This window comes from Salvelinus alpinus, chromosome 17 (genome assembly GCF_045679555.1).
Source record: "Salvelinus alpinus chromosome 17, SLU_Salpinus.1, whole genome shotgun sequence".
Taxonomy (NCBI): Eukaryota; Metazoa; Chordata; class Actinopteri; order Salmoniformes; family Salmonidae; genus Salvelinus; species Salvelinus alpinus.
In genome coordinates, this window is record NC_092102.1 from 4,310,788 (window position 1) to 4,338,210 (window position 27,423).

The 27,423-nt window shown below is 40.6% G+C and overlaps 1 protein-coding gene across 4 annotated transcripts; it reads right to left on the reverse strand.

The window, feature by feature from the left end:
- Positions 1-8,751: 8,751 nt before the first annotated feature.
- On the reverse strand, positions 8,752-27,023 carry cd37 (CD37 molecule). 4 transcript variants are annotated; one of them, XM_071346931.1, is made up of 10 exons: positions 26,941-27,023; positions 26,006-26,078; positions 25,721-25,784; positions 25,144-25,274; positions 18,977-19,051; positions 18,127-18,234; positions 16,998-17,162; positions 16,665-16,748; positions 14,918-15,021; positions 8,752-8,956 (listed from the first exon to the last, which is right to left on the reverse strand). In XM_071346931.1, exons 2-10 carry the CDS (start codon positions 26,069-26,071, stop codon positions 8,944-8,946), a joined length of 810 nt encoding a protein of 269 aa, XP_071203032.1. In that variant the 5' UTR covers positions 26,072-26,078; positions 26,941-27,023; the 3' UTR covers positions 8,752-8,943. The 4 variants fall into 4 exon arrangements, with proteins under 4 accessions (XP_071203032.1, XP_071203030.1, XP_071203033.1 ...); XM_071346929.1 differs by lacking the exon at positions 26,941-27,023 and adding an exon at positions 26,182-26,231; XM_071346932.1 differs by lacking the exon at positions 14,918-15,021 and having other exon boundaries at positions 26,941-27,022.
- Between the last annotated feature and the right edge of the window lie 400 nt (positions 27,024-27,423).

Below are 27,423 nucleotides of genomic sequence, written 5' to 3' on the forward strand. Positions count from 1 at the left end.
GAATTGCTGCAAAGAAACCACTACTAAATGACACTAATAATAAGAAGAGACTTGCTTGGGCCAAGAAACACAAGCAATGGACATTAGATCTGTGAAAATCTGTCCCTTAGTTTAATGAGTCCAAATTTGAGATTTTTGCTTCCAACCGCCATGCCTTTGTGAGACCCTGAGTAGATGAATGGATGATCTCCGCATGAGTGGTTCCCACCGTGAAGCATGGATAAGGAGGTGTGATGGTGAAACTATCATTTGTTTTTCAACAGGACAATGACTCAACACACCTCCAGGCTGTGTAAGGGCTTTTTGACCAAGAAGGAGAGTGATGGTGCTGCATCAGATGACCTGGCCTCCACAATCACCCGACCTCAACCCAATTGAGATGGTTTGTGATGAGTTGGACCGCGGGGTGAAGGAAAAGCAGCCAACAAGTGCTCAGCATATGTGGAAACTCCTTCAATACTGTTGGAAAAGCATTCTAGGTGAAACTGGTTGAGAGAGTACAAGAGCGTGCAAAGCTGTCATCAAGGCAAAGGGTGGCTACTTTGAAAAATCTCAAATCTCAAATATATTTAGATTTGTTTAACATTTTTTTGGTTACTACATGATGTGTTATTTCATAGTTTTGATGTGTTCACTATATATAAAACAATGTAGAAAATAGTCAAAATAAAGAAAACCCTGGAATGAGTAGGTGTGTCCAAACTTGACTGGTACTGTAAATAAATATAGAATTCATGGATTATGTTTAAAATGTTAATAAAAGTGTGGTCAATGTGTCCATTTTACTGTTCCAAAAATATATTGTTCAAAAATTGCTGTTAATTTACCTACACTCTAAGAAATGCTGGGTTAAAAACAACCCATCGCTGGTTAAATGATTGACAGAACACACGTTAAATGATGGACAGAACGCACGTTAGGTTATTTTTACCCAGCCAGTTGGATCATTTAGAAGACTGGAGGCGTGGCTTAGTAGGGGCTTTCAGCTAGTTCTTTATGGCCACCCGTGAGAGTAAATATCATTCCGGGTTAATCTGTTCTGTTGAATTGTCATCAAATGTTAATGGTTTAGCACTGACACTTTTTTAACTTTGAGGACTTTTGTAACAAGATTATGAGTTCCCAAAGTGCCTATGCATATTCCAATGGTGGGAGGATTATTACTTTGTTATAATACTTCAATAATGCTATTACATTTATATTAAAATATGTAACGTTTAAAAATATTGATGGAAATTTGCAGTGTACAAATATAACATGATGAACAGGAATGACATTCACACTTGCGGGTGGCAAAAAATAACTATATCAAATTTCAATCAATCAATCAAATGTATTTATAAAGCCCTTCTTACATCAGTTGACGTCACAAAGTGCTGTACAGAAACCCAGCCTAAAACCCCAAACAGCAAGCAATGCAGGTGTAGAAGCACGGTGGCTAGGATAAACTCCCTAGAAAGGCCGGAACCTAGGAAGAAACCTAGAGAGGAACCAGGCTCTGAGGGGTGGCCAGTCCTCTTCTGGCTGTGCCAGGTGAAGATTATAACAGAACATGACCAAGATGTTCAAATGTTCATAGATGACCAACAGGTTCAAATATTAATAATCACAGTGGTTGTAGAGGGTGCAACAGGTCAGCACCTCAGGAGTAAATGTCAGTTGGCTTTTTCAGAGTATCTCTACCACGAGAGAGAGAGAGAGAGAGAGAGAGAGAGAGAGAGAGAGAGAGAGAGAGGGAGGGAGGGAGGGAGAGAGAGAGAGAGAGAGAGAGAGAGAGAGAGAGAGAGAGAGAGAGAGAGAGAGAGAGAGAGAGAGAGAGAGAGAGAGAGAGAGAGAGAGAGAGAGAGAGAGAGAGAGCGAGAGAGAGAGAGAGAGAGAGAGAGAGAGAGAGAGAGAGAGGGAGAGAGAGAGGGAGAGAGAGAGAGAGAGAGAGAGAGAGAGAGAGAGAGAGAGAGAGAGAGAGAGAGAGAGAGAGAGAGAGAACATAAAATATTACAGCATAAATACTGGAGGCTGAGACAGGAGGAGTCGGGAGACACTGTGGCCCCGTCCGACGATACCTCCAGACAGGGCCAAACAGGCAGGATATAACCACACCCACTTTGCCAAAGCACAGCCCCCACACCACTAGAGGGATATCAACAACGGCTCAGCCACGAACTGGTAGGCCACACAAGCTCACAGAACAGGACTGCCGAGGGCTGAAGCGCATAGCACATAAAAATCGTCTGTCCTCGGTTGCAAGATCAGTGTGGAAGAACTTGACTCGACTAGCCTGCACAGAGCCCTGACCTCAACTCCATCAAACATCTTTGGGATGAATTGGAACGCCGACTGTGAGCCAGGCCTAATCGCCCAACATCAGTGCCCGACCTCACTAATGCTCTTGTGGCTGAATGGAAGCAAGTCCCTGCAGCAATGTTCCAACATGTAGTGGAAAGTCTTCCCAGAAGAGTGGAGGCTGTCATAGCGGCAAAGGTGGGACCAACCATATTAATGCCCATGGTTTTGGAATGACTTGTTCGATGAGCAGGTGTCCATATACTTTTGGTTATCTAGTGTAGCTTAAATGAGGCTATGTGTCAATCTATTCAAAGTGCAGGGGTAGGGGACAGTTATAGGGTGTAGGGTGTGAGGCATACACCCTGTTGCACCAGTAAAACTTTCTTGTCGGTCTTGTGAATGATGGTGACCAAGTTGTTTAGTCCCTGTGCCCTAATGATGTTAACCTCTACGGGATCTACGGTCAGACGGCACAAAGCCCATACCTCTCTGGCGATTGGTGGCGCCGTCCTCTGCAACCTCCTCGTTGGGGATTAGCGTCAGCCTCACCGCGTTGTAGCGGCGCATCTCTCCTGGGTTCATCCTGGTCGTCTTAGTCAGGTGGGGGTTGGTGTTTCTTTGGGTCTGCTCTGGGCCTACAGAGGGAGGCAGGCCAAACATCAGAGCAGGCAGACACACCTGGTCGCTCAGTGTAGGTGTAGGTTGGTGTCTTTGGTCCTTCCTCCACGCCTCTTCTTCTGGTGGAAATGCTGTCTGGTCTGCTCTGGGTGGTTGGCGGTTGGCTGATCCTGGTCTGGTCAGTGGTGGAGGGCAGGGGAGGAGGGCTGCATGCCAAGGGTAAAGTGAGTAAGGCTCACTGCAGTCCGTCGTCTCCTCCTTAGGCAGCTGGTCCGTTGCTGGTTCTGGATGCTGGGGAGTTCAGAGTTGTCTGGGGACTGAAGAGCCAGGTCGGGCAAGACAAGACACTGTTACCCTTCCGTCTTCCCCAGTCCTTCAGGCCTTCTCTGCCCTTTCCACTGGACCAGAAAGGCACCGCCAGAAGCTGTTAAGCCACTGTTACTGTTGGTGCCTCCTGGTCCGTTCAAAGAAAAGGATAGAAGAGAGTGAGAGAGTAGAGAAAAGGACACAACCCTAGAAAATCTCCACCATGCAGCTTTTAGGAAACTCACACTTCTGTAAGTGTCATTGAAGCTACCTAAATGTGATAACTATGCAAACGAACAGATGGGTGGCTTAAAAGAACTAGCTGAATGCCACGCCACAACTAAACCACACCTCCAGTCTTCTGATCTGACCCACTGGGTAATATCTCAATAACCCAGTTCCAATAATCCAGCACCCAGCATCAAAAACCCAGCAGTTTTGAAAGAAAACAACCCAACTAAGTGACCAAACACCTGCAACGCAGCAGTTGTGTCAACCAAACAACATAGCATTTTTTAGAGTGTATGATCACTGTTCAGACCATTTTGCTAGCATGTTATGTAGCCTAAAACAACTGGATTATTTTGCTCTTCACTTTATCAATGGGAAGTTCGACTCTTTATACTGACTCAGATCTTTTAAACTTTTTAACTTGTTCGGTCAAAATAATAAATCTTTCTGTCACGCCTGCTCCCGCTCCTCCTCCCTGGTGCTTGAGGGCGCCAGGCTGCCCATCATTACACACACCTGTCACTTTCATTACGCGCATCAGCGCTTCAATGGACTCACCTGTACTCCTTCATGTTTTGATTGCCTTCCCTATATCTGTCTGTTCCTCTGTTTCATCCCCGTTCCAGCATGAATGTCGTTATGTTTTTCATGTCCAAACGCTGTCCTGTCCTGCTTCATGTCTGTTTATTAATTAAATGTTCACTCCCTGTACTTGCTTCTCGTCTCCAAGCATCTGTCCTTACACTTTCGACTAATTTCGTTAATTTGATTCAATAATGCCCAGATCATGCAGTACCCCTTACCGGCAAACGATGAACTCTCGTAAGAATCATGATTCTACATGTTAACTTATACAGTGCATTCGGAAAGTACCCCTTGACCTTTTCCACATAACTTTATAAAAAAAAGTATTAAATAGTTTTTTCCTCTCATCAATCTACACACAATACCCCATAATGACAAAGCAAAAACAGGTGTTTAGAAATGTTTGCATATGTACAACAAAAATACCCCAGGAATTATCACATTTACATAAGTATTCAGAGTCTTCTTGGGTATGACGCTACAAGCTTGGCACACCTGTATTTGGGGAGTTTCTCCCATTCTTCTCCACCGATCCTCTGAAGCTCAGTCAGGTTGGATGGGGAGCGTCGCTGCATAATTATTTTCAGGTCTCCAGAGATGTTCGTTTGGGTTCAAGTCCGGGCTCTGTCTGGGCCACTCAAGGACATTCAGAGACTTGTCCCGAAACCACTCCTACGTTCTCTTGGCTGTGTGCTTAGGGTCATTGTACTATTGGAAGGTGAACTTTCGCCCCAGTCTGATGTACTGAGAGCTCTGGAGCAGGTTTTCATCAAGGATCTCTCTGTACTTTGATCCATTCTTCTTTGCCTCGATCCTGACTAGTATCCCAGTCCTGGAAATAGCTGTGCAGCGATGCTCCTCATTCAACCTAACAGAGCTTGAAAGGATCTGCAGAGAAGAATGGGAGAAACTCCCCAAATTCATGTGTGCCAAGCTTGTAGCATAATACCCAAGAAAACTCAAGGGTCTAACCGCTGCCAAAGGTGCTTCAACAAAGTACTGGTTAAAGGGTCTGAATACTGATGGAAATGTGATATTTCAGTGTTTTATTTTTACTACATTTGCAACAATTCTAAAAACCTGTTTTTGCTTGGCATTATAGGGTATCGTGTGTATATTGATGAGGGGAAAAAAAGATTTAATCAATTTAAGAATAAGCCTGTAATGTAACAAAATGTGGAAAAAGTCAAGGCGTCTGAATACTTTCCGAATGCCCTGTATACTTCCATACATGTTTTCAACTGGTCGTTTGAGGCCTTGTGGGCATCCTAGAGCAGAACAACCGACATGTACGTGTTCGTGAGAGTCTCGCCTGTGCACGGAGGGGTATTAGTGTGTAGCCCAAACTATTCGGACGCTACAGACAGAAATTGTCAGATCGGCTGTCCTGACTTCAGACGGGTCTGAGAGCAAAACGAAGAACTCCATCGTGTTCACGAGATTCTCGTCTTTCTATAGAGGGGTCATAACAGTTTTGTAGGCCAAACCGTTCTGGACGCTACAGACAATTTTGTGATGTCTCATGGTCTGACAAACACCTCTCTAGCTTGTCACCATTCGCCGCAGATGAGGAAGTGTGACGTAGGCGGATGCGGTGGATTGAGATGCATATCTCTAGCTTCATCTCACAGATTTTTATGGGGATTTTTGTGTTATGCTAAATAGATTTCCGCGGAGGCGCGGACATCGACCTTAGGGGGTTAGTATTATATAGTACATTAAGCATTACTGGCCGGTTGCCATACTAAAACGCGCTCGATGCTGGACCAAAGAATTATACCCGTTGCACCAACTCGGCGAAAGCCTTCTATGAGCACACATTGTTGTAAATTCTAGTAGGGAGCTTAGGGTGTTTAATTTGGACTATCTTCATCATGACACCTGTAGAAAATAATAGCAATTTATATTTTCAAAAAGCATGTGAGTCTGGTGTTCATAATTTACAAACTCAGCGGGCGTTTGGAGTTGCCTACGATGTGTTACGGATATCACGCTGCTTGCTTAGCTCACGCCGAGCCTCAAACCTGGGACCTCTGCCTTGCTAGCACACATGACCGCCCTCTTTTACAACGTACCAACAGTTTGAGCTTTTGAAAAATATCAAATTAGATCGCTCCATCGGCAACATTTCAAGCTAGCTGTGGAGTGAACTTTTGGCACGTTCTTAAACTCCTTTACATATCCGCGAGTCCATAGCAAAATAATCATCTTGATTTAGGCTACATTGTGGCATGCTAAATGTTTCTGATCAGTGATAGATGAGCGGCCGACTAGATGACCTACCACCTCCGCTTATTTGCCCAGCCAGAGATAAATGAACCAACTAAACAGATGGAGATTTAGAGAAACAAAATCACATTATCAGACAAGTCACAGGCTTTTGTTCAGGAATAGGCTACTACGTGAGTGAAGAAGTGATGTGCAGTTCGCAAACGATTCATTATTTTTTAACTACTCTTTTTATTGACTCGAGATTCATGATTGGTGTTTCTGAGTGACTGCAATGAATTCTACAGCAGGATTAATACTCGCTCCTCCAGCTCAGCGGCTCTGGAGACGTGCTCAGTTCACCATCATGCTGCAGGCCAGTGGCGGTCGGTGAGGGAGGAAATGTTGCATTTTTTATGAGCATAGTCTTATTTCTATGACAGCATATTGGATGACTGTCATTCATATTCCATTCACCCAGCTCAATGTAACATAGATAGGTTTAGGCTACTACATGATACTCACATTTTCCCTATACCACATCATGAGGTTGATACAACCTAGCCTATGAATGAAAGTTTACAACGTAACTGCACAGGTAGAGAGAAGAAATGGAGTAATTAAGGTGACAGTGACACATTCAATATCGCTTTGCACACTCTGTCCTGCATCCAGCTGATCTATGTTGTAATCATTAGTCCAACAGTTGTAAACGAGAGTTTCTATTGGACAAATTCAGGTATGTTTATCCCTGTTTCATTACATTTACTTCCGTTTAAGATTTTTTTTGTTACATAATCGGTGGAATGGATACACCCCTGATCCCACGCAAACACAGTTCACTTTCATAGCAAGCACATACAAACAGCATGATCACTTTGCTCGTTGTATAATTTTTCTAGTATCTACGCGTTCTCCCCCTTTCACTTTTACCCTTCACTTGTGGACTTCAGCTGTCTGTGACCAGGTGAAAAAGCCTTTTCAAGTCAAACCTTCATATTATAACTGAATAGTTGCTTATATTATATTTATTTTAGCATTATAGTTATACAGCACGGTTTAAGCTTAAAAATGTGTTCCACATTTCCTGACAAAAGCTGTCCCACATCTGATAACATATACATTCTAAAAATCCTTCAGGAAGAACTTGTTGCAACTAAAATGTCTGAGCTGGTAAATAGAATAGCTTGAGAAATACACAGTAGAACAGTAAGATAACAAGTCAGTATCGACACATCTTTGGAACAGATTCCAGGTCATGTATTGTCTGTCTAACAATAGTCCGCCCCTGGAGAGCCTCTCGACAGTCTTGACACAAGAATGGGCCTAGGAGGTTGAATAACCCTATTTCACTATTATATAGTGTTGAAATGTTTTACATTTTTAGTTTGCAACCTAATATTAAACTTTATATACCTCACAGAACACTGGAATATAACAAAACTGTTTAACATAGAAACACCGGATTTTCTGCGTCTTCAAAAAAATAATGTTTATTAATTATGTAATTATGAAAAATATGAATAACATTCCACCCATGAGGCCACTAGGTCATTTGACTGCATGGAAGGGCTTCACTAGAAACACCATTCAAACTATCAAACGTACAGTCCGGTTTATAATGTGTGCTTGTATAAAGCTTTTTGATACCATTGATACTTAAACTATAACCATTTTAAATGTTCATAAAAGCTCCATAGGCTTGAATGGGAAGTATTTGGATTCGCTACTTCTCTTGAACAGTTGAACCTACAAAACACCAAACCAATGTTGGCATGTTCAAATTGACTCAACTTGGATTGCTTGTCAAAAGATTGTGATGCTATTTGTACTTTTGAAATATAACAATTTTAAATTAGCATAAAAGCTCCATATACTTTTAAGGCAAAATGTGGATTCAACACTGCTCTTGATCCATTTCAGATACTAACACCAACCCAACGTTGAAATGTGGAGACTGATTTAAACTAAAATTGATTCAACACAGCTTTTTGCTACCATTCATATTTCATAAACTATAAAGCGTGTTGTATCCCATACATTTTAATGGCGGAATGCAATCTTCAACATTCTAAACTGATATCGCTGCCACAAACATTCCGAATATTCCAAATAAAACATTTTGAGAGCTTAAAAAACATTCTATGGCTTTATGATGACATAGTACTTACTCAAGCCTACTATACTAGCCCACTATAACACCACACTTACAAACCACCCCAAAATAGGTCACTATAGCTAACACATAGCCTATGAAAACCCTATTTAAAACCTTTACTACTTCTACCATCGCCACTGCCGTCAATACTACTACCACTGACGCATGATTTGAAGTTTCTATAACCTGTGATGAGTTTAGCTATAAACAAGAAAAGGACATTTACCGAAGTAAATGTGTGTACTCGCTTGTCTTGAAACACTTATGGTTATGAAACAGTAGTAGTAGACACAGCAATATAATTTATGAAGTTATGAAAGTTATGAAGAAATGAGCAAGAATGAAGGAGTTATATCAAAGCAATCAATTAATAAGTTTACTCAAATTTTAACAATGATTAATACAACTATGCATTTTTTATTTAGCTTTATAAACATAGGAAAACCAATTATATTCTTCATAGATGTTTATGCAGCACTCTGTCCTACTTTATGAGTATTGCATCAGCATGCTGTAATCCAGGCCGGTCCATCTATACAGACACATCGAAAGGGTCATACCACATAGCTGGAGAGAGAGAGAGAGAGAGAGAGAGAGAGAGAGAGAGATAATCATTAACATATAGATGCATAACCTATGGACCCCACACCCATTTGCACATGAGCATCATAGATGGGAGATAATTTGGGGGGCACATTGGGATTCAGAAATTCAACAGTGAGTCAAAACGTTTTTCCCCACCCCTGATCTATATACATCTTTATAAAAACCATGTGGACAAATTCTGACCAACATATTAGATCAATTAATCATATATTTTGGTATTACAGTGGGTATCGTAAGTACTCATCCCCATTGGATTTCTTCACATTTTATTGTGTTACAAAGTGGGATTAAAATGGATTTAATCGGACAGTTTATAAATTATATTCTAAAATATAATTTTCATTAGAAAGCAAATTACGGACTCCTCTTTCAATCTGTGTATTTCTCCAAAACTCAGTTGTCCTGAGTATTCACAGAATGCCAGGACCTAAGATCAATGGAGACACTCAAGTTTTTGAATTCTATATCTCCTTACACATTCACAAAAATAGTCATGGCCTCTGAACCTTCCAGCTGCCTACTGGACCCTATTCCAATTTAACTACTGAAAGAGCTACTTCCTCTGCTTGGCCCTCCTATGTTGAACATAATAAACGGCTCCCTATCCTCCGGATTTGTACCAGACCCACTAAAAGTGGCAGTAAAAAGCCTCTCCTGAAAAAGTCAAATCTTGACCTGGAAAATGTAAAAAACTAAAGCCAACTGACATTTACTCCTGAGGTCCTGACCTGTTGCACCCTCTACAACCACTGTGGAAATTATTTGACCCTGCTGGTCAGCTATGACCGTTTGAACATCTTGAAGAACATTCTGGCCTAAATGGCCATGTACTATTATAATCTCCACCCGGCACAGCCAGAAGAGAACTGGCCACCCCTCAGAGCCTGGTTCCTCTCTAGGTTTCTTCCTATGTTCCTGCCTTTCTAGTGAGTCTTCTCTAGCCACTGTGCTTCTACATCTGCATTGCTTGCTGTTTGGGGTTTGAGGCTGGGTTTCTGTATAAACACGTTGTGACATCTGCTGATGTAAAAAGGGCTTTACAGTGCATTCGGAAAGTATTCAGACCAATTGACTTTTTCCACATTTTGTTATGTTACAACCTAATTCTAAAATGGATTAAATAATGTTTTTCCATCATCAATCTACACACAATACCCCATAATGACAAAGAAAAAACTGTTAAAAAAAAAATCATGTTTGCACATTTATAAACATTTTAAACTGAAATATCTTATTTACATAATTATTCAGACCCTCTGCTATGAGACTCAAAATTGAGCTCAGGTGATTCCTCATCCTTGAGATGTTTCTACAATGTTATTGGAGGCCACCTGTGGTAAATTCAATTGATTGGACATGATTTGGAAAGGCACACACCTCTCTATATAAGGTCTCACAATTGACAGTGTCAGAGCAAACACCAAGCCACAAGGTCGAAGGAATTGTCCGTAGAGCTCCAAAACAAGATTTTGTTGAGGCACAGATCTGGGGAAGGGTACCAAAAAGTGTCTGCAGCATTGAAGGTCCCCAAGAACACAATGGCCTCCATCATTCCTAAATGGGATAAGTTTGGAACCACCAAGACTCTTCCTAGAGCTGGCAAACCGTCCAAACTGAACAATCGGGGGAGAAGGGCCTTGGTCAGGGAGGTGACCAAGAACGAGATAGTTACACCGACAGAGCTCTAGAGTTCCTCTGTGGAGATGGAGAACCTTCCAGAAGGACAACCATCTCTGCAGTACTCCACCAACCAGGCCTTTATGGTAGAGTGGCCAGACGGAAGCCACTCCTCAGTAAAATGCACATGACAGTCCACTTGGAGTTTGTCAAAAGGCCCCTATAGGTCTCAGACCATGAGAAACAAGATTCTCTGATCTGATGAAACCAAGATTGAACTCTTTGGCCTGAATGCCAAGCGTCACGTCTGGAGGAAACTTTGCACCATCCCTATCATCCACAGCATAATTGTTAACTTGGCCATGCTTAAAGAGATATTCAGTGTCTGATTTGTTCATTTTAACCATGTACCAATCACTGCCTTTCTTTGAGGCTTTTGAAAAGCTCCCTGGTCTTTGTAATTGAATCTGTGCTTAAATTCAATACTTGACTGAAGGACTTTACAGATGTTGTTCAATGGGGGACAGAGGAAGGTGTAGTCATTCAAAATTCATGTCAACCCCTATTATTTCACACAGATTGAGACCATGTAACTTATTATGTGATCTGTTACACCAAGTTTTACTTCTGAACTAATTTAGGCTTGCCTAAACAAAGGTGATGAATACTGATGCAACAACAATATTTTAGTAATTTAATTTGTGAAAATGTGTCGAATTTTCTTTTCACTTTTGACATTATGGAGTATTATGTGTAGATCAATGACAAATCACAATGAAATATTCTGTATTTCAATCCCACTTTGTATCGCAACAAAATGTGATTAAATCCAAGGGGTGAATACTTACTTATGATACGCACTGAATATGTCTTACATTTTGTCATATATCATTCATTGGTCCAATGAATTTCGAGACACTATTTTTTGTTGTTGAAGATACACATCTTTGCTCTGTCAGAAGAATATGGTTAATGCCTGATCAAACCTTTTGAACTAAATGGCACTATTTTAACAAAACAGTTATTCAAAGCACACACTAAGATTACACTGCACCACATAGAGGGACAAAGTGTTGTCATCATACCCTGCCATTTTAGACTCAGACATACTATCTAACTATTTGAAAATCAAATAAATGATTCTGTAAAAACACAGGGTTGAAAAGACCCTTGGGCAGGAACAATGCAATGCCACTTTGGCTCTCTGTCTCTATAATGTAACATCAAACCATGAAAAATGAAAGCATTCAAAATATACCTTGCCAATATTCCATATAAATATCACTGGAGGGAGTTAAATGATTCAGAAAGATTATTAATTTTAAACATAATCTGAAATTCAACCATTACATACAGTGCCTGTTGAAAGTTTACACACCCTGGCACAATTTTCACATTTGGCTGCCTTAAATTTCAATCTAAAAAGGGATTCAACTGGGGATTTTCCACTGATCTAAAAATGATAGAAATGTTCTGAAATGAATAAAAACAAATAAGTGCTTTTTGAAAAGGTCTCCCCACCCATTGCTGTGGCACATCTAAATATGTTCAGGTGATACTATTTTCAGAAACAAAATCGCACAATTTGTTGAATGAGATCCGTCTGTTTGCAGAAACAGTAGTTGTCATGATTTAAGAATAACTCATACTGTACATACAACCTCAGAGCCACCAATGAGCCTTGCAAGTATGTCTGGGATACATTTCGTTTGGAATAGATCAGGGGAGGTCAAATAAAATATCCCAAGCCACTGAATATCCCTTTGAGTATGGTCATTCATCTGTGGATGGTCTATCATATCACCCAGACACTGAAAAGATCTGGCCATCTTTCCTAACTGAGCTGCGGGAGAGAATGGAAACTGCTCAGGGATATCACTATGATGCTTAAGATCATTTTAAAACAGCCACAGAATGTAATGGCTGAGGTGGAAAGAGCTGTGCATGGATCAACAACATTGCATTCACTCCACATTACTGGCCAATATGACAAAGTGAATCGTCCATCCTGTTTGCAACAATGCCCGTTTGCAAAAATGCCCATAATACCGCAAGACAACATGGCAAATAAATTAACTTTTTGGCCTAAATGACAACTTCAGGTATGGGTCAAATCCAATACAACACATCAGAGTGAAACCCTCTGTATTTTCAAGTATTGTGGTGGCAGCATCTTGTTATGGGTCTGCTTGTCACCGACGGGCACTGGGGAGTTTGAAAAAATAAATATGAAAGGACCAAAGTCCAGGTAAAAACTTAGAGGAAAACATGCCTCAGTCTTCTGAAGACTTAACCCTGGGATAGAGTTTTGTTTTTCAGCTGCACAATTATGCATATGTGGCTTTACAACCTGCAGTATTAAAACAAGCTGTGTGAAACTACATGTGTTATTTCCTAACAGTAAAAAAGTGTGTCAGCATCAACTCTAATAAAGTGTTAATTTAAGTCGGAATTTGCAACACCCGTGGTGTTAGGGACCAACACTCTAGGGGTGTGAGTTTGTGAACACTGAAAGATTTTTGTTTAAAACTATTTCTGTGGGGCACTTCATTTCTAAGAAAGTGTTCAATTGAACACTGTGGGTGTTAAAATTCTGATCTCAAATTTGCTGTGTCAATCAAGCCATCTTTGACTTATTTTTAAATTTTAAATTTATAAAATGGTATTTAAGAATGTGGAGTAAGTTGTGTAGATCAGTAGGATTTTTTAAAACTTAATCCTTTTTTAGATATTAATTTAAGGCAGCAAAATGGGAAAAGTGTGTGTAAACTTTCATTAGGAATTATGCAGCATATATAAATATATACACTACCGTTCAAAGTGTGTGTAAACTTTCATTGGGAATTATGCAGCATATATAAATATATACACTACCGTTCAAAGTGTGTGTAAACTTTCATTAGGAATTATACAGCATATATAAATATATACACTACCGTTCAAAGTGTGTGTAAACTTTCATTAGGAATTATGCAGCATATATAAATATATACACTACCGTTCAAAGTGTGTGTAAACTTTCATTAGGAATTATGCAGCATATATAAATATATACACTACCGTTCAAAGTGTGTGTAAACTTTCATTAGGAATTATACAGCATATATAAATATATACACTACCGTTCAAAGTGTGTGTAAACTTTCTTTAGGAATTATGCAGCATATATAAATATATACACTACCGTTCAAAGTGTGTGTAAACTTTCATTAGGAATTATACAGCATATATAAATATATACACTACCGTTCAAAAGTTTGGGGTCACTTAGAAATGTCCTTGGTTTTGAAAGAAAAGCACATTCTTTGTCCATTAAAATAACATAAAATTGATCAGAAATACAGTGTAGACATTGTTAATTAATGTTGTAAATGACTATTGTAGCTGGAAATGGCAGATTTTTAAAGGAATATCTACATAGGCGTACAGAGGCCCATTATCAGCAACCATCACTCCTGTGTTCCAATGGCATGTTGTGTTAGCTAATCCAAGTTTATCTTTTTAAAAGGCGAATTGATCATTAGAAAACCCTTTTGCAATTATGTTAGCACAGCTGGAAACTGTTGTGCTGATTAAAGAAGCAATACAACTGGCCTTCTTTAGACTAGTTGAGTATCTGGAGCATCAGCATTTGTGGGTTCGATTACAGGCTCAAAATGACAAGAAACAAATAACTTTCTTCTGAAACTCGTCAATCTATTCTTGTTCTGAGAAATGAAGGCTATTCCATGCGAGAAATTGCCAAGAAACTGAAGATATCGTACAACGCTGTGTACTACTCCCTTCACAGAACAGCACAAACTGGCTCTAACCAGAATAGAAAGAGGAGTGGGAGGCCCCGGTGCACAACTGAGCAAGAGGACAAGTACATTAGAGTGTCTAGTTTGAGGAACAGATGCCTCACAAGTCCTCAACTGGCAGCTTCATTAAATAGTACCCACAAAACACCAGTCTCAACGTCAACAGTGAAGAGGCGACTCCGGGATTTTGGCCTTCTAGGCAGTGTTCCTCTGTCTAGTGTCTGTGTTCTTTTGCCATTGTAACACAGGAGTGATGGTTGCTGATAGTGGGCCTCTGTACGCGTATGTAGATATTCCATTAAAAATCATCCGTTTCCAGCTACAACAGTCATTTACAGCATTAACAATGTCTACACTGTACTTCTGATCCATTGTATGTTATTTTAATGGACAAAAAATGTGCTTTTCTTTCAAAAACAGTGACCCCAAACTTTTGAACGGTAGTGTATATATGTCGTATTTTGTATTTTTTACTGCATCACCACTACACAAAAACATGACAGACCTGGAAAGTTGAAAGTGCCTGCCTTCAGTCTTTGAGGGATGACAACATGGACATGGAGTACAACTCAAACAACAAAGAACCAGGAGACACACCCATTGGAGACACTGGGATAAGAACATGGAGACAAAGACACAAAGCGTAGACAACTCTTACTTATAAGGGTCACTACTGGTCTTCTCATGTTGCATTTAAACAAAACTCGAACAATGTGATTGCTCCACCATAGGAGGGGTTACAGTAATGGTGTGATTGTTAAAGCTTCCCTAGTACACACTAAAAACAAACGGTTCTGTAGAGTGCCAAATAAAGGTTAGTTTGCTTGTAACTATATTTTTATTTGTTCTATAAGGAACCATGCTCATCAGGTTCTAAATGGAACCTGAATGGTGCTATAAAGGACCATTTACTAAGCTTATATATAGAACCATTAAAAAAAGGTTCTATGTAGCACCAAAAAAATAGGGTTCTGCTATGGTTACAACCCTTTTTAATGGTTCTTTACTTATCCTTTACGGAGAACGGTTTCATAAAGAACTTTTCTCAATATCAAAGGTTCTTTGTAGAGCCATACAGGCTGTTTTATTCTGGTTTAATAACCATATTATATTGTTAAAATTCTATAGGTTTGATTGTTGTTTATAAACAAGTTGAATCGTGTGTGTTAGCGCTGAAATAGCAGAGGGTCCCTGGGGAGAGACTTGAGAACTACTGACTAAGTTAGTAAACCATTCACAACTGACCCAAAGCCACGCTTGGGTCTTTCACAATACACCTTCACTAGCAATAGTCGAATATAACATGATTTAGCATAGCACGACGGATTCACTCAACTGGAATGACACTCTCACTCACGGTTGCACAACAAAAAAGTTGTGTCTAAACCATGCCACAAATTATTCTAATGAGCCACCACCCCTACATTTAAATGATCACCCAAAGAGGAAAGAACCCTTTTTTTGAACTGCAAAGAAGCATTAAAGGGCTCAAAGGGTTCTTCGGGTCAGCATGGTTCCACATAGAGCCATCACCCTTCCCAAACAACCCTTGAGGAACTCTCGTTGTTTTGTGTGTACCTACTGTCTTGTGCATACCACACAAGACATGCCACCAGAGGTCTCTTCACAGTCCCCAAGTCCAGAACAGACTATGGGAGGTGCACAGTACTACATAGAGCCATGACTACATGGAACTCTATTCCACATCAAGTAACTGACGCAAGCACTAAAATTTGATTTTAAAAAAAGATTAAAAAACACCCTATGGAACAGCGGGGACTGTGAAGCAACACAAACATTGGCACAGACACATGCATATACACACACACACACGATAACATACGCACTATACATGCACATGGACTTAGTACTGTAGATATGTGGTAGTGGTGGAGTAGGGGCCTGAGGGCACACAGTGTGTTGTGAAATCTGTGAATGTATTGTAATGTTTTTAAATTGTATAAACTGACTTAATTTTGCTGGACCCCAGGAAGAGCAAAGGGGATCCATAATAAATACAAATACTACGGGAACGACTATGTTGTGAGGATATACACATTCTCAGACCACCTATGGAGGGTCAATATGACCATTCACTGAAACTGAAAGCCCCTGGCCTCTAAACATTTGTTGCTTCATAATGATTCTAACCATTATGATTACAACTCATTTTCATGTGAGAACACTTTCGGTTTAGCATGTTGTGATTTGTGACCCGGTTTGTCAAGTTGAGATGAGATTATCCAATTTACCTCCACCGTCATCACAGCAAGTAGCACGGCAAAAATAATGAGCACATTCTCGTCCAACCACTCTCTAATACTCTCTCTGCACCCCTGTAACAGAGAAGTTAAAGCAATCAGTAAAATACCAGGAAATGTCAAACTTCTCAGTTAAGGTACAGAATGTGCTTAACTCTAAGCACATTTCTTTCACATTCTTTAAACAAGTAAAAAAGGGTGTTTGGGACCAAAAATAGATCACATACAAATGAAAATAACATACAAGTTTGCTGGCCTTTAAAAAAATATTGTTATATCAAATGTAACACATTTGAAGTAATACCATGAGTCAGGACCACTTACTTTTTGATAGATGTCACACATTGTGTAATTTGAAAAAGACCGGATGTCATTGCAGTCACACATTTCAGAAGAATTTGAGGCATTCTGGGTGTTATTGATGGGGTGGTAACAGGAGCAGGGTGCCTCCAACCAGATGCTTGGTCCTGTCCATCCACAACAATGAATCTGCATGGTTGTAAGAGAAGATAATGCTTAATCTAACACTTTTTCAAAGTCTAAGGCGCGATTCAAACCATGCAGGCAACTGACCATCGTACTGCACTTGACACACTGCGATCCTGATTCGGACGTAACTTTCTATGGTGGAAATTGCCATTGGGTCGCGCATCACCAAACCATACCCGTTCTTAAATTATTTCTTAGATTACAAATGTGTTATATGCCAAATTCAAACATTGATTATCCAACTTCATTATATAAATCACTTCATTCACATGGAAATGAAATCATGCATCAAGTTAGAAGACACCTATGTTGAAGTGGGCTTTGTTGTGGTTTAATTACTGTTACTGTGGTTACACCTCCTACACAGCAAATCAAGTGCAATAGCAATAATCTGTGTGGGTTTGAATCCCGGCCTAAATTTAATTGAACTAGATCCTATCGTGGATGACCTCTCAAAATTAATTCACACATATCAAGCGTCAGCAGCAACTCGATTTAAAATGTAAGATGAGTTTTCTGTAGTTTCGATAATATTTGGAGCATGTATAGGGAACTATCCAAACAAACCATGACTCTTAAAGAATTAGGCTGATCCATTCCAATTGATAATCATTGTTAACTGACTGGATGTATGGAGTGTTATTCCAGATGCTCAAAGCACTTTAATGTGGGGTGGAAACTCATCTTATCCTTCACCAATGTTTAGCACCCACTAGGGTGATGCCTCAGCAGCCATTTTAAGACAGAAAGCTCACCATACGTTAGCTTTCACAGTGGAGAGGTGAGAAGGGATTTCTGCCAATTAGGAATCAGGGGGTGATTTGGTGGCCATGACAATACGTGGTCAGGTTGGGAATTTAGCCAGGACATCGGGGTTAACACCCCTACTCTTCAATACCTCAGTTCAACATCTCATCCAAAGGACAAATTACCAACTGGCAGTGTATACTACTGCATATATTACCTCCTGCTGCACGTAGTCCAGAGTCTTTTCCAAATTCAGATAGTTGGATTCGTTCTTGCCAAATGATGCAATGAGATGCAGGACATGCTCTTCGACTTTGCTCTCGATCTAGAACAAAAATTGTGTGAGAAAAAAACGAGATGCTTTTCAAAAGTCACTCCAACTATTGTGTGAATAACATACCCACTGATATCGACTTACAAGATCCCCTTTCAACCCATTCACCAGGTAACAAAAGAGGTTTTACTTTCGTGGCACACCCTGAGAAAAACTAGGCTATTGCATACAGAGAATGTGACGCTGTGGAATTAGATATAATAGCAGTGTCCTCTTTAGGCAACAATATTATTTTCAAAATCTCCCTGCAATGATGATTGTCACATCATTATGAAATTCTTATGTATTTGACTTGCTCCTAGGCGCGTGGCTCCGTTGGTAGAGCATGGACCTTCCATTGCCAGGGTTGTGGATTCGTATTCCCACGGGGATGTATGAGCTTCTGCTAAATTACTCAATTGCAAATGTAAAATGTGGCCAGGGGAGAAAAAAAACGGAAACCTTGTCATAGGGGGAAAAATGATTTACCATAGATATATAGCTAGTTCAAGAAGTAATCTTTAATGTCACCAATCTTTGAATATCTTTGTAATTCATAAATACGGGTGAACACAACACAATCGTGAGTGCCAGTCATGTTCTAATAGTTTAAATAGTGTCATTGTTGATTGTGATGTGTAACTATGGTCAAATAACACCAATGAGTGTGGGAATTTAAGCATTGTACATGGCTCGTGTGAAGATAAGTAAATACGTGTAGTTACTCAGGTGATATCATAGGTAAATGTCTTACTGAAGTCCTCTGAGTGAAGAGCAGAACCGCTCCCACAATCTGAGCAGCAAGAAGGATGGAGAGCAGGAAGAAATACTGTAAAGACAGTAAAGTTAGCAACAGTTAGAGTAGATCAATCACTGACATATTTTTATGTGCTGCTGCATAATTGATTTGTTCGTGTTTTAGGTGTGGGTAATCTACACAAGTTTGGACATACTGTAAAAGCCCAGTGTTTATTTTCTTAAATCACTGACCACAACAGGCGCTAATTAGAGCCAGGCGTCTATTTGAGCCAGGTGTTTATTTCCTTAATCCACACAGTATTTTGCTCATTCGCATAGTTTGTTTGATTCCAGCATTCACTTCCTGCATCTTAATCAATTTCTTCATTTCCTGCACTAATGTGTTATCCTTCACTTACAGTGTTTTGCTTCTTTTGTCTTAGTATGCCTCTGTTTTGGATGAAAAATTACTTTTACTTCGCAGAATATTTATTCTCCTCTTTGACTGTGCAGTTTTTTCAAATTTCTGGGTGTCTGTACTCCCGAAGTTGTTCACTTTTTTTGTGCTTCCCAGTTAGCTAGCATTTCTCTGCCGATTGCAGCCAATGGCTAGCAGTTTCTTACTGGCAATAAAAAACATATTTTTTCGAGGCATTACTGAGTTATTTAATATAACAAATCAAACATTAACCCTCATAAACAATTCATGGTAATTCATGGTAACCTCATAAATAATTCATTTAGACCTGGTGTTTCTTTGAAACAGCCGTTTATTTGCTGAAATGTGTGCTATTACCCAGCTATTAAATGGGACAGGCGATATTTGAGACTCAGCGTTTCATTTAAGTTTTACATTAACAGAACAATAAACCAGGTTCCATCCAACCTTTTTATGTGAGTAAAGTACATGTCGGATAAAAAAAATGTCACGACAGGCCTGATGAAAACATCCAATTTGTCAGTAAATTTTCCAAATGTCTACAAAACGCTTTTATGGGCAAATATTGATATATCACATCATATCGAAGTAAACTTGGAGTCACGCGATGATATGTTGTGTGGTCCTCCCACTACGACTCGGGAAACCATACAGTTTATTAGGCTACAGATTAAATAATTTACGATGAACTTCACAGGGTGGTGAAAGCACACGGTGATGAGCTTGAAAGCGGCCTTTAGCTCAGTGCGGATGCTGCTTGTAATCCATGGCTTCTGGTTGTATGTACGGTCACTGTGGGGATGACGATATCGATGCACTTATTGATGAAGCCAATGACAGATGTGGTGTACTCCTCAATGCCATTGGAGGAATCCCGGAACATATTCCAGTCTGTGCTAGCAAAGCAGTCCTGTAGCTTAGCATCTGCTTCATCTGACCACTTTTTTATTGATCTAGTCACTGGTGCTTCCTGCTTTAATTTTTGCTTGTAAGCAGGAATCAGGAGGATGGAGTTATGGTCAGATTTGCTAAATGGAGGGCGAGGGAGAGCTTTGTATGTGTCTCTGTGTGTGGAGTATAGGTGGTCCAGAGTTCTTTTGCCTCTGGTTGCACATTTAACATGCTGATAGAAATTTTTGAAAACTGATTTAAGTTTCCCTGCATTAAAGTCCCCGGCCACTAGGAGCGCCGTCTCTGGGTGAGCATTTTCTTGTTTTCTTATGGCGGAATTCAATGCTATCTTAGTGCCAACCTCTGACTGAGGTTTTATGTAAACAGCTACGAAGAATACAGATGAGAACTCTCTCAGTATGTAGTGTGGTCTACAGCTTATCATGATATACTTAACCTCAGGCGAGCAATAGCTCGAGACTTCCTTAGATATAGTGCACCAGCTGTTATTTACAAAAATACATAGTCCGCTGCCCTTTGTCTTACCAGACGCCACTGTTCTATCCTGCCGGTACATTGTATAACCAGCCAGCTGTGTGTTGATATTGTCGTTGTTCAGCCACGACTCCGTGAAGCTTAAGATGTTACAGTTTTTAATGTCCCGTTGGTAGTTTAATGTTCCCCGTAACTCGTCGATTTTATTGTCCAAAGATTGCATGTTTGCTAGCAGAATTGAAGGAAGTGGGGGGGGTTTATTCAATCGCCTCCGACTTCTCAGAAGGCAGCCCGCTCTCCGGCCTCTCTTTCTCCTCCTCCTCTTCACGCAGATCACGGGTGTCGGGGTCTGTTCCTGAAGGAGCCGTATATTCTCCGCCTCGGGCTCGTCAGAGTCGTGAAAAAAGAAAAAGGATTCTGCTTGTCCGTGGTGAGTAATCGCAGTCCTGATGTCTAGAAGTTATTTTCGGTCATAAGAGACGGTAGCGGCAACATTATGTACAAAATTAGTAAAAAAAAGAAGTAACAAACTACGCAAATTAACGAACAAAAAAATACGATCGGTTGGGGGCACGTAAAACGTCTGCCTTCTGCTCCGGCGCCATCTTACATTTTCCATGTAACATAACATGTTTTGTGACAAAACCATTAGTACAGTTGAAAATGCGAAGCAAACCCATTTAACTTGTATTTTTTAGTTACATTTTATGTGCACTACGTCATCACGCACAGTCTTTTATCCACAACAAGTCAATTTGATGGAAACATCTCATAACACAACAAAAACTGGAAAAAGTCAAGGGATGTGAATAATTTACGAATATAGGAGTGAATGGATAGGGTTTATAAAAATCAGTAGGGCAAGTGTTTCATCAGCATTCTGTAAAATGTCAATTCTACAAATGGCATGACAGGCCTGATGATAACAGCAAATATTGATGTACAGTGCTTTCAGAAATTATTCAGACCCCTTCCCTTTTTCCACATTTTGTTACGTTACAGCCTTATTCTAGAATGGATAAAATACATTTTTCCTCATCAATCTACAAAAAATACACGTAACGACAAAGTGACAAAGTTTTTTTGCAAATGTATATACACTGCTCAAAAAAATAAAGGGAACACTTAAACAACACAATGTAACTCCAAGTCAATCACACTTCTGTGAAATCAAACTGTCCACTTAGGAAGCAACACTGATCGACAATACATTTCACATGCTGTTGTGCAAATGGAATAGACAAAAGGTGGAAATTATAGGCAATTAGCAAGACACCCCCAATAAAGGAGTGATTCTGCAGGTGGTGACCACAGACCACTTCTCAGTTCCTATGCTTCCTGGCTGCTGTTTTGGTCACTTTTGAATGCTGGCGGTGCTCTCACTCTAGTGGTAGCATGAGACGGAGTCTACAACCCACACAAGTGGCTCAGGTAGTGCAGCTCATCCAGGATGGCACATCAATGCGAGCTGTGACAAGAAGGTTTGCTGTGTCTGTCAGCGTAGTGTCCAGAGCATGGAGGCGCTACCAGGAGACAGGCCAGTACATCAGGAGACGTGGAGGAGGCCGTAGGAGGGCAACAACCCAGCAGCAGGACCGCTACCTCCGCCTTTGTGCAAGGAGGAGCACTACCAGAGCCCTGCAAAATGACCTCCAGCAGGCCACAAATGTGCATGTGTCTGCTCAAACGGTCAGAAACAGACTCCATGAGGGTGGTATGAGGGCCCGACGTCCACAGGTGGGGGTTGTGCTTACAGCCCAACACCGTGCAGGACGTTTGGCATTTGCCAGAGAAGACCAATATTGGCAAATTCGCCTTTGGCGCCCTGTGCTCTTCACAGATGAGAGCAGGTTCACACTGAGCACATGAGCACATGTGACAGACGTGACAGAGTCTGGAGACGCCATGGAGAACGTTCTGCTGCCTGCACCATCCTCCAGCATGACCGGTTTGGCGGTGGGTCAGTCATGGTGTGGGGTGGCATTTCTTTGTGGGGCCGCACAGCCCTCCATGTGCTCGCCAGAGGTAGCCTGACTGCCATTAGGTACCGAGATGAGATCCTCAGAGCCCTTGTGAGACCATATGCTGACACATGCACATTTGTGGCCTGCTGGAGGTCATTTTGCAGGGCTCTGGCAGTGCTCTCCTTGCACAAAGGCGGAGGTAGCGGTCCTGCTGCTGGGTTGTTGCCCTCCTACGGCCTCCCCCACATCTCCTGATGTACTGGCCTGTCTCCTGGTAGCACCTCCATGCTCTGGACACTACGCTGACAGACACAGCAAACCTTCTTGCCACAGCTCGCATTGATGTGCCATCCTGGATGAGCTGCACTACCTGAGCCACTTGTGGGGGTTGTAGACGCCGTCTCATGCTACCACTAGAGTGAGAGCACCGCCAGCATTCAAAAGTGACCAAAACATCAGCCCGGAAGCATAGGAACTGAGAAGTGGTCTGTGGTCACCACCTGCAGAATCACTCCTTTATTGGGGGTGTCTTGCTAATTGCCTATAATTTCCACCTTTTGTCTATTCCATTTGCACAACAGCATGTGAAATGTATTGTCGATCAGTGTTGCTTCCTAAGTGGACAGTTTGATTTCACAGAAATGTGATTGACTTGGAGTTACATTGTGTTGTTTAAGTGTTCCCTTTATTTTTTTGAGCAGTGTATATAAAAAAACAGAAATACCTTATTTACATAAATATTCAGACTCTTTGCTATGAAATTGAGCTCAAGTGCATCCTGTTTCCATTGATCATCCTTGATCATTGATCATGTTTCTACAACTAGATTGGAGTCCACCTTTGGTAAATTCAATTGATTGGACATGATTTGGAAAGGCACACACCTGTCTATATAAGTTTCCACAGTTGACATGTCAGACATGTTGACATGTTGCATGTCAGAGCAACAACCAAGCCATGAAGTCAAAGGAATTATCCATAAAGCACCAAGATATGATTGGGTTGAGGCTCAGATCTGGGGAAGGATACCAAAAAATTTATGGAAAGTCCTCAAGAACACAGTGGCCTACATCATTCTTAAATGGAAGAAGTCTGGAACAACCAAGAGGAATGGGGGGAGAAGGGCCTTGATCAGGGAGGTGACCAAGAACCAGACGGTCACTCTGACAGTTTCCCTGTGGAGATGGGAGAACCTTCCAGAATGACAACCATCCCTGCAGCCCTCCACCAATCAGGCCTATATGGTAGAGAGCCAGATGGAAGCCACTTCTCAGTAAAAGACACATGAGAACCTACTTGGAGTTTTCAAAAAGTCGCCTAAAGGACTCAGAACATGAGAAACAAGATTCTCTGATCTGATGAAACCAAGATTGAACTCTTTGGTCTGAATGCCAAGCATCACATCTGGAGGAAACTTGGCACCATCCCTACGCATGGTGGGGGCAGCAGGGACTGATAGACTAGTCAGGATCGAGTGAAAGATGAACAGAGAGTACAGAGAGTTCCTTGATGAAAACATACTCCAGAGTGCTCAGGACCTTAGACTGGGGCAACGGTTCACCTTCCAGCAAGGCAACGACCCTAAGCACACAGCCAAGATAAAACAGGAGTCTTTGAATGTCCTTGAGTGGCCCAGCCAGAGCCCGGACTTGAACCCGATCAAACATTTCTGGAGAGACCTGAAAATAGCTGTGCAGCGACGCTCACCTGACCGAGCTTCAGAGTAAATGTGAAAATATCACATTTACATAAGTATTCAGACCCTTTACTCGGTACTTTGTTGAAGCAGCTCTGGCAGTGATTACAGCCTTGAGTCTTCTTGGAAAGGACGACACAAGCTTGGCACACCTGTATTTGGGGAGTTTCACCATTCTTCTCCACAGATCCTCTGAAGCTCGGTCAGGTGAGCGTCGCTGCACAGCTGTTGTTTTTTTAATAGTTTTGCATGCATTTCTAAAAAACTGTTTTTGCTTGTCATTATGTGTAAGTTGATGAGGGGAAAAACAATTCAATCAATTTTAGAATAAGGTAACGTAACAAAAAGTGGGAAAAGTCATGGGGTCTGAATACTTTCCAAATGCACTGTAATAACCATCATATGTTGTGTTGTCCTCGCACTACGACTCGGGAAAGCGTGCAGTTTATTAGGCTACAAATGAAATCATTTATGATGAACTTCACAGGGTGGTGAAAGTACACGGTGATAATCTTGATGCTCCTTTACAATAAATATTGACGGTTTTATTTTGGTGACATGATGATCGATGCTTGGCTGCCATTTGACAAATACAAATAATCTCACTCTTTTGTCCATAATAATCTTGTCATGTACACACAAAATTATTTTTTAGAAATGCACTCGGAGCTTGTCAGCTGTTTTGAGTTATTTCTTACCATTCCTAACATGCATTTCACCTCCTTCAATGCACCCAGACACCCGATGAAGCCCAACGACATCGTCGCACTTCCACCAATGACCAGAAAATAGGAGAAGACAGTAAAAGACATATAGGGAGGGGCAGGCACTGTAAAAAGAGGAAATAACAAACTTTGAGATACTTTGAAATAAGAATTGGACCCGTGTCGAACCAAAGCACAATCATGTCTCAATTTAAAACAAATCTGGGGTTAAAGTAGGCCTATTATTTTACTAGTTTGTGAATATAATGTGTAGCTTACAGGCTGTCTGTTTTGAATGAATAAACTAATATTTCTTAATATAAATACCAAAGAAGCATGTTTTGGAGGGACATCAGGATTGAAATACTGTGATTTTGTTCATGAGATCCAAAAGTGAATCAGAAAGACAATTCCTAGTGTATAAAAAAGGACTATCTCAGGGAATGTTATTCCTATATTACTACAGATACATCATTGTAGTTAAGGATATTTGTGTGTGGAAATATTACATTATGTAATATCACATACTATCATTCGTTGTAAGGAGTTGTCGATGAAAACAGAAACTCACTGAAGAAGCTTGTCTCAGCAAGGACTATCCATATCCCAAGTGACAGCAGGAGGGCGCCCGCACACTGGTGGGAGGGTGATAACTTATTGCAGTGCACAATACACACATCTCTCAACTAAGCATTAATTTCGCCTATCAATAGATATTTCGACAGACTTCACGCAAGTTCAATCAACCTGCAAAATATACATTGGGTGTACTTTGATCAGTGAATTTGGGCAACAGTTACCAACAGTCTCATGTCTAGCAGCGTAAACGTTTAAATAAGCGGATGATCAAACTTACGGAAAAAAGGAGATTGAAAAGAAATAGGAAATATTTGATGAGACCAATACAGCCTTGGGATGCCATTCTGTATCTGAAAAATAACAAACACAATCGCAGTCATTATGGAGTTGCTCACTGCTCTGTTATTTGATGGTCGTTTGGACTGCGTTTCTGCTTCCCGACACAGCATTAACCTTCTACAAGTCGAGTGCAGTGTAATGTTGGTCATCTACGTTTGTTTGAATCCTTGCCAATGCGGTTTCAAAGGTTGGTGGTCAACGGGTGGAAAATCAATGCTCTCTGTTATTAGTAACAGACCAGCGTGGGTGTGTGGCTGAGGGTTAACACCAACAACTCTGGACCACGTGTTGTAATCGCTTCAGAGAGACAGGGGTTTGCTTGTCGAGCCAACATTTGGCTCGACAAGCAAACGGAAAGGGAATGGGATAAAAAAACACATGGGTGTCATATACCCTTCTCCTAGGTGATACAATCCAACATATTATATTACCCTTCAAGGTGATTAATTATTTAGTCACCTTTATACAGCTCTCCAACACTGTAACTAAGCTTAATGTCAATGTAGACGTTATTACTTTCATGATCAGTTTATAAATAGCTGTTTTTAGCAACTGTGGTTTTCCTAAATATTTTCCATGTTGCAATATTACACTGAATTACACAAAAATTAAACACATCTTTCTGTTTGAAGCAACCTTTGAGAAAGTCTTTGAAGCTTGAATACAAGTCCCATCTTCAGTGCGAAGCCTTTTGTTGGTTTTGTCATTTGTAAATCAAGCTTCCATGATTAGTTTATCAAAGAATGTCTGCATATAAAGCATTTAAAATCCTACAGTATCACATTTATCTTGATTTGCCCTCAAGATATACATCTCTTTTGATATTAAATTAACTGCTCATTTCTAAACTTGAAATACACATTCTTTTCTTACCTGAAATGTAACGAGAAGTAACAACGAACCGATTAAAGCAGAAATGGTTTTTGAGCGAGACGGTACAGGAAAAAACAGGGTGGTTACAGAGATACAAATAGAACATGCAAATGAACTGTCACAGCTGAGCAAATACTACAAACCATATATTTTCACTTTCCTCCAAGATGTTTTTTCAGTTGGTTTTTAATATCCCATATTCAATCAGTTTAATTTGCCTGTAATTGTTTGTTTGACCAGCGTAAGTACACTCGCTGTAACCAATCTGCCTGCTTAATTAAAAATGAATGAAACCAGGAGGAGGAAAAAGGGTAGCTTATATTTTTTGTCAACCACAATCTAAACTACTTCATATGACTTAACTAATTAGATATAATTAGTTATGATATTTCACAGAGCATCGGTTTGGTTCTGTTCTAGCAACCTTTGAGAAAGTCTTTATGGTAATTGTCGGCTTGATTTGCCTTAAATTCCTGAATCATC